This window comes from Mustela putorius, unplaced genomic scaffold, assembly GCF_011764305.1.
Source record: "Mustela putorius furo isolate JIRA1106 unplaced genomic scaffold, ASM1176430v1.1 tig00003898_pilon_pilon_pilon, whole genome shotgun sequence".
NCBI lineage: Eukaryota > Metazoa > Chordata > Mammalia > Carnivora > Mustelidae > Mustela > Mustela putorius.
In genome coordinates this window covers 34,064,492-34,072,767 of record NW_025422047.1, presented here as the reverse complement: position 1 = coordinate 34,072,767, position 8,276 = coordinate 34,064,492, and the positions used below count along the sequence as shown (strand labels likewise).

Here is an 8,276-nt window from a genome sequence, read left to right as displayed (position 1 = left end):
ACATCAGGTTCTCTGCTCGGCAGGGAGCCTGCTTTCCTCTCTCTCTCTCTCTCTCTCTGCCTGCCATCTGCCTACTTGCGATTTCTGTCTTTCAAATAAATAAGTAAAATCTTTTAAAAAAAAAGAAAGAAAAGAAAAGACCTATCAATATGTTATCTTCAAGAAACTCATTTTAGACCTAAAGACACCTGCAGGTTTAAAGTGAGGGGGCAGGAAGCCATTTACCATGCTAATGGACATCAAAAGAAAGCTGGGGTGGTAATCCTTATATCAGAGAAATTAGATTTTAACCAAAGACTGCAATAAGAGATGAGAAAGGACACTATATCATACTTAAAAGGTTTTTCCAGCATGAAGATCTAACAATTTTAAATATCTATGCCCCTAACATGGGAGTAGCCAACTATATAAACCAATTAATAATAAAATCAAAGAAACACATCAAGAATAATACAATAATTGTAGGGGAATTTAACACTGAAATGGACAGATCATCCAAGCAAAAGATCAACAAGAAAATAAAGGCCTTAAATGACACACTGGACCAGATGGATATCACAGATACATTCAAAACATTCCATTCTGAAGCAACAGAATACACATTCTTCTCTAGTGCACATGGAACGCTCTCCAGAATAGATCACATCCGGGGTCACAAATCAGATCTCAACCAGTACCAAAAGATTGGGATCATTCCCTGTATATTTTCAGACCACAATGCTCTGAAGCTAGAACTCAATCACAAAAGGAAAGTTGGAAAGAAACCAAATACATGGAGGCTAAAGAGCATCCTACTAAAGAATGAATGGGTCAACCAGGAAATTAAGAAGAAATGAAAAAATTCATGGAAACAAATGACAATAAAAGCACAACTGTTCAAAATCTGTGGGACACAGCAAAGGCAGTCCTGAGAGGAAAGTATACAGCGATACAAGACTTTCTCAAGAAACAAGAAAGGTCTCAAGTACACAACCTAACCCTACACCTAAAAGAGCTGGAGAAAGAACAACAAAGAAATCCTAAACCCAGCAGAGAAGATAAATAATAAAGATCAGAGCAGAAATCAATGAAATAGAAACCAAAAGAGCAGTAGAACAGATCAACAAAACTATGAGCTGGTTCTGTGAAAGAATTCATGAGATTGATAAACCCCTCACCAGACTTCTCAAAAAGAAAAGAGAAAGCACCCAAATAAATAAAATCATGAATGAAAGAGGAGAGATCACAACCAACACCAAAGAAATACAAATAATTATAAGAACATATTATAAGCAACTGTACACCACCAAATTTGACAATCTGGAAGAAATGGATGCATTCCTAGAGATGTATAAACTACCAAAACTGAACCAGGAAGAAATAGAAAACCTGAATGGACCCATATCCAGTAAAGAGATTGGATCAGTCATCAAAAATCTCCCAACAAACAAGGATCCAGGGCCAGACAACTTCCCAGGGAAATTCAACTAAACATTTAAAGAAAAATTAATACCTATTCCCCTGAAACTATTCCAAAAAACAGAAATGGAAGGAAAACTTCCAAATTCATTTTATGAGGCCAGCATTACCTTGATCCCAAAACCAGATGGAGATCCCATTAAGAAGGAGAACTACAGACCAATATCCATTTTTTTTTTTGAGACCAATATCCTTGATGAACACAGATGTGAAAGTTCTCACCAAAATACTAGCCAGTAGGATCAACAGTACATTAAAAGGATTATGCACCACGACCAAGTGGGATTTATTCCTGGGCTGCAAGTTTGGTTCTACATCAGCAAATCAATGTGATACAATACATTAATAAAAGAAACAAGAACCATATGATACTCTCAGTACATGCTGAAAAAAAACATTTGACAAAGTACAGCATCTCTTTTTGATCAAAACTCCTCACAGTTTAGGGAGAGAGAGTACATAGGTCAGTATCATAAAAGCCATCTATGAAAAACCCACAGCAGAAATCAGTTGTATTTCTATACAACAAGAATAGCATAGAATAAAGAGAAATTAAGGAGTCAATCCCATTTACAATTGCACCCAAAACCATAAGATACCTAGGAATAAACCTAACCAAAGAGGCAAAGAATCTATACTCAGAAAACTATAAAGTACTCATAAAAGAAATTGAGGAAGACAAAGAGAAAGGGAAAAATGTTCCATGCTCATGGATTGGAAGAAAAAATATTGTAAAAATATCTGTGCTACCTTAAGCAATGTACATGTTTAATGCAATCCCTATCAAAATACTATCCTTTTTTTTTTTTCAAAGAAATGGAACAAATAATCCTAAAATTTATATGGAATGAGAACAGACCTCAAATAGCCAGAGGAATGTTGAAAAAGAAAGCCAAAGTTAGTGGCATCACAATTCCAGACTTCAAGCTCTATTACAAAGCTGTCATCATCAAGACAGTATGGTACTGGCACAAAAAAAGACACAAAAAAAAACAAAAACTGACACATAGATCAATGGAACAGAATAGAGAGCCCAGAAATAGACCCTCAACTCAATGGCCAACTAATCTTTGACAAAACAGGAAAGAATGTCCCCTCTTCAATAACTGGTGTTGGGAAAATTGGACAGCCACTTGCAGAAGAATGAAACTGGACCATTTCCTTACACCACACACAAGAACAGACTCAAAATGGATGACAGAGCTCACTGTGAGACAGGAATCCATCCAAATCCTTGAGGAGAACACAGGCAGCAACCTCTTCAACCTCAGCCACAGCAACTTATTCCTAGAAACATCGCCAAGGTGAGGGAAGCAAGGACAAATATGAACTATTGGGACTTGATCAAGATCAAAAGCTTTTGCACAGCAAAGGAAACAGTCAACAAAACCAAAAGACAACCAACAGAATGGGAGAAGATATTTGCAAATGACATATCAGATAAAGGGCTAGTATCCAAACTCTTTAAAGAACTTATCAAATTCAACACCCAAACAACAAATAATTGAATCACGAAAAGGGCAGAAGACATGAACAGTCATTTCTGCAAAGAAGACATCCAAATGGCCAACAGACACATGAAAAAATGCTCCACACCACTTGGCATCAGGGAAATACAAATCAAAACCACAGTGAGATATCACCTGACATCAGTCAGAATTGCTAAAATTAACAAGTCAGGACATGACAGATGTTGGTAAGGATGTGGAGAAAGGATAATTATGCAGACACCAAAACAACAACAACAAAAAAACACAAGATCTTGCCATTTGAAACAATGTGGATGGAACTAGAGGGTATTATGCTAAACAAAATAAGTCAATTAGAGAAAGACAATTATATGTTCTCACTGATATGAGCAATTTGAGAAATAAGGCAGAGGATCATAGGTAAAGGGAGGGAAAAATGAAACAAGATGAAACCAGAGGGAGACAAACCATAAGAGACTCTTAATCTCAGGAAACAAACCGAGGGTTACGAGAGGGGAGGAGGGTGGGATAGGGTAGGTGAGGGACACTGGGGAGGGCATGTGCTATGATGAGTGCTGTGAATTGTGTAAGACTGATGAATCACAGACCTGTACCCCTGAAACAAATAATATATGTTAATAAAAAGAAAAAACATAGAATAGGGAGGGACTCTCAGCTCCACTGTTTACACCTATGTGACCTTGATCATGTAATCTGATATTTTTGTACCTCAGTTTCCTCATCTAATGAAGACTACTATCTTGTAAAACTGTTAAGAAGATAGAGGCGAAGTATATACCTTGCTTGAAGTAAGTGCTAAAAATCGTGATTATTATAGATTTTGTTTTCAACTTTGATCCATTTTGACCCATGGCCAAACTACATAAATACCTCATTGCGGAAAAGATTCTGTTACTCTGATCCATTCGTGAGAAAAGAAAACCTCTCCATTTTTTCTAAATCTTCAAAAATGTATCAGAGTTAAGCCAAACATAAAAGAAGCCATTCTTGAAATTTTAAGCAGAAAGAGTTTTCATACAAAGAGAGGGGTGCTAACATCACTGTTAGAATGTCTAATGAAGTGGCTTCTAGATTGAGCCATCAGAAGAGCAACACAAAATTGTCCAAACTTGGGGAATCTGCTCTGCCATAAAGAGAAAGTTAGAAAATCAAGAAATAGACACAGCAGCTATTGGCTTCAGAAAAATGTACAATTCACCCAGGATCAGAAAGCCATGGCCATGAGGGTTGGCTGCAGAGCAACGTTGCTAGATAAGTCAAAGGACACCCAGTTAAATTTGAATTTCGGATCAACAACAAAACATTTTTAGTGTGTGTCCCATGCAATAATCAGGACATATTAGACTCAAAAATGTGTTGTTGACCTGAAATTGAAATTTAACTGGATGTCATGCATTTAAGTAGGAATCCTGAATTACCCTTTCTTTATTTGAAATTAAAATTCAACCAGGTGTCCTCTCTGTTTATTTGCTAAATCTCAAGTTCTGCTCTAGAGACACCCATTGCCTACTGCTTTAAGACCAGCAGAAGCGGGTCTTGCATGATGCAGCTTCAATTCAGTCTCATGCGATTGTGTCAGATTGGCAGAAACTAAATCACATCAGGAACTCTGGTTGCAAGGACATTTGGGAGACATAAGTCTTAGCTTTTCAGTCTCTGTATTATGGCAGGCATGGGAGAAGTGTGAAAGGGCATGTGACAAGCCAACAATTCACTGGAATAGCTGCACAGTAATATTGATTCATTGCATTTGTAATTTGTTTTATTTTGACAGACATATGTTGAACATCTCTTCTTTTTTGGTCAGTATAAGTATTAAGGATATGGCACTAAACAAAACAAACAAACTAACTAACTAAATAAATAAATAAATAAAAATAAATAAAATAAAAGTCCCTGTCCTCATAAAGCTTAGATTCTAGTGGAGAAAATAAAATAGATTAACAACAACAACACTAAATTACAGAAATTGAAAATAAAACTGAAAGTAAAAGCCTCTTATAATCCTACTAGTCTTCTTCAAGCTTTATGTAACCTCAAAGGTTAAAAAAAAAATCTCCTTACTCTTTTCTTCCTCCAATTTTATTTCCCAGAGTTTATCATCAGTAGTTGTATGTGTGTGCTTGCATGTTTATTATAAATAAGTTAAACATGATTACTAAGTCCCATGAGGGTGGGAAGGATATACCTCAGTTCATCTGCTGAAAAGCTCAACATTACTCAAGCCATTACAAAAAAGACAGAATCCAGGAATCTCCTTCTTCCTGCCTTGGGGTCTTCTGTACCCGATTTAGCTCCAGTAGTTTTCTGGAAATCACTTTCTCCCTTCGTCTTCATCCTCTCTCCATTTTGCCTCTATCCTGCTGGGTCTCCTTTACCTGCCTTGGATCTTCTCAGAAAAGACGGACTCACTTGGAGTCAGAGTGGAGCACATACAACACAGGGTAAACCTCTCTCTGCAGAGATCTGATCAATTTTCATACGTCCAGTTTTCATCTGGAGATGAGCAAATGTCCCCCATACATTAATGTGAGGATGGACGGAGATGAAGGGAATGAAGGGAATAGAAACCTGTCACTCTCCCACCCCACCCCCACCTTATACCCCACTCATAGTTAAGTCTTAATTCCTCGCTCTGTCTCCTTTGTCTAGCACGAAAAATTCTTCATGTCTGACTCTATGTGAGCATGGTTTCCTGCCACCATTTCCTGACAAAGACCCTGCTCCAGCCACTCTCCAAACATGCTTTATTTTCCCATTTCTGTCTCTGTCCTGACACAGTCTGTATGGACGGCCTTCAATCCACTACTTCTGCCCATCGGCACTGACCTCTGCTCAGGTTCTGGCTTCAGTGCCTCTTCCTCCATGATGCCGCCTTAGATTCGTTCCTGCAGAAGCTGACCTTGAGACCAGGATTCGAGGACAGAGGTTTATTAGGAAGGGGGTTCCAGCAAGTTGGTGTTGAGGAGGAGAGAGTGAGGCAAGAAAGAGGAAAACCAACAAAGAGTATGTTTTGAGGAGCCTGTATGGTCAACAACAGAATGGCTGGGGGGGGGGGCAGTGTTCACGCCAAAAGCTGAAGTGCTTATCCCCCACCTTCCATCGGTGATTGCTGAAGGTGGCTCCTAGGGACGTGAACTCGCCGGTCATTTGGACCTGGCCTGTGAATGGACTGAGAGAAATGCCTCAGGTGGAAAGTGCAGGTGCATGCAGGAGGACACTGCCAGCGTGCACAGAAACTGGGGGCCAAGGGGATGTGGACAGGGGGATGTGTAGCATTTTGACCAGTTGGACATGATTTGGGCCATTATACTATTATGGCCTTTGGTTTATATCAGTCCTGCCTCATGTTATAAGTGTTTGTGTGTGATCAGGGGAAAAAAAAAAATCACATTAAATTACTCGTTGTCTTAGCCTGGTTTATCCCAAAAAGCAAAACCAGAGGCAAATGCTTCCGTGCTATGACTTTATCAAGAAATGCAAACTGGGGAAAGGAGGAGCAGTGACGAGGGAGTGAGGCAGGGAAGGCAGAAGGGGGACACAAGGTATGTTTTGAAGGTGGCGGCTGGGAGCATCCTCGGGGAAGCTATATATGTCTCAGGACACCCCACCAAGAGCGGGGAGGGAGAAGATTCTACCCACCAGTTCCTTTCTCCCATCATGAGAGGTTCATTTGACAGGGATTTAGATCCCTGCACGTCCACAGTACAGTTGGGGAAGTGCTGGCAGCATCCCACAGCAATCCAACACCCCAACACCCACACAGATGCCCTGGGGCAGCGGCCACGTGAAGCATGAGGCAAGGGGCTGTCTGTGGGGACATGCGCTTGGTCTGAGTCTCATCTGTGGCCCGGGATGGGCCAAAACTGTCTGGAGACAAATGAAGGCAAGAGATCCGAAGTGGCTTATTAAATGTGTCTGACTCACCAACAGAAACAGCTCACTAGGGGTGACCCAATCCTCATGTGGGCCCCACATATCATGCCTAGAACATTATCTTCAAATAGTGTGAAGCATCCCCACCGAGGCTTACAAATGAAAATCAACCTTCTACTGTGAAAATCTGGTACATCAGAATTTTTAAAAAAGGAAACTGAGTGGATAGAAGTATTCTTTCCAAAATGTCTGATCTCTGGGAAAACAAGTCTCTGAGGAACTAGAGATGTACTGGAAGAATGAAACAAAGAACGAACATAAATGAGTGAAGCAAATGTGGATGAAATTTTGTTGTTAGCAGTAAGATAAAGAAAAGGGGTTCTATGGTTACCCAAGGATCCTTTATAGACATTCTATACAGAATTTTTAGCGGTCTTTAATTTTTTTACTCATTAACTTCTTTGAAGCACTCATTATAAATGTATACAAAGTTTTTACATATGTTTATGAAACTTTCATCAAAGGGGTAAAAAGAACTATATCGAGGAAACGGGAAGGTCAAAATTTTTATAGGTGCTGTGTTGGCACGGAGGAAACATGTAAAAGAGAAACGTGTTTATCTGGTGGAATAACACAAGTACCAGAAAAAATAGGGACCTGTGTAGACATTGTTTACAGGAAGAGAGAAGAAATGTATTTAATTTCTTTATAGCCATAAGCTCTGCATTTATTTTTTTTAAACCTGGATATGGTCAACTACATCATGAGCAGGTATTGATGAAAAGATCAATGATACTTTTTCTATAATCATGAAGATTATAGTGTTTCAAAAGAAATTATTTTACTTTAAAGAAAACATTTTAAATGTTAATATTCCCAAAGAAACATTCCCATTTGAAGTCTGCATCTCATGAAGAAATTCAGTTATTATTAGTTTTTTCAAATGTGCAGAAAGTGATCTAGAGTTCTTAGAATTAATATGTAAATATATTGTTAAAATGAATTAAAGGGTTATACAGGTAATAAAACATAATGAATGCAATAATGAAAATAGTGAAACCTTTGAAACAACAAATAAGTTTCAATTTCGGGAAGAAGAGCTGTGTAGATTGCTACAGAAACCATGGTCCCTGTAATCATATCCCTGAGGCATATTCTTGAAGGTTGAGTGCTTGAATATAGTCAGCCACAGCTTCCTCAGTCAGACCTATTTTACCACGAACCTCAGCTCTAAGTTTATACACTAGAGCATCGTCAGGCGTCAAAGACAGGGCTGTAAAAGGAAAACATTTCAAGATATGTTTTATAATGACACTGGAAAATAGTCCCCTGTTTTAAAAATAAAAATTTTCTAAGAACTTTAGCACTGCTTACTTGAAAGCATTTTTCTTCAAATGTAAATGTAAATGAATTTACATTTCATGTAAATGAATTTTATTTAGTAAAATTAAA

General features: G+C 38.5%; 1 protein-coding gene across 2 annotated transcripts in view; it reads right to left on the bottom strand.

The window, feature by feature from the left end:
• Positions 1-3,549: 3,549 nt before the first annotated feature.
• TTC6 (tetratricopeptide repeat domain 6) overlaps positions 3,550-8,276 on the bottom strand; it is a 228,482-nt gene continuing 223,755 nt past the window's right edge. For both annotated transcript variants that reach the window (XM_013046238.2, XM_045067623.1), the window contains one exon: positions 3,550-8,097. In XM_013046238.2, the coding sequence (XP_012901692.1) occupies positions 7,961-8,097 (137 nt within the window). In that variant the 3' untranslated portion in view covers positions 3,550-7,960. The remainder of the gene's footprint in view (positions 8,098-8,276) is intronic.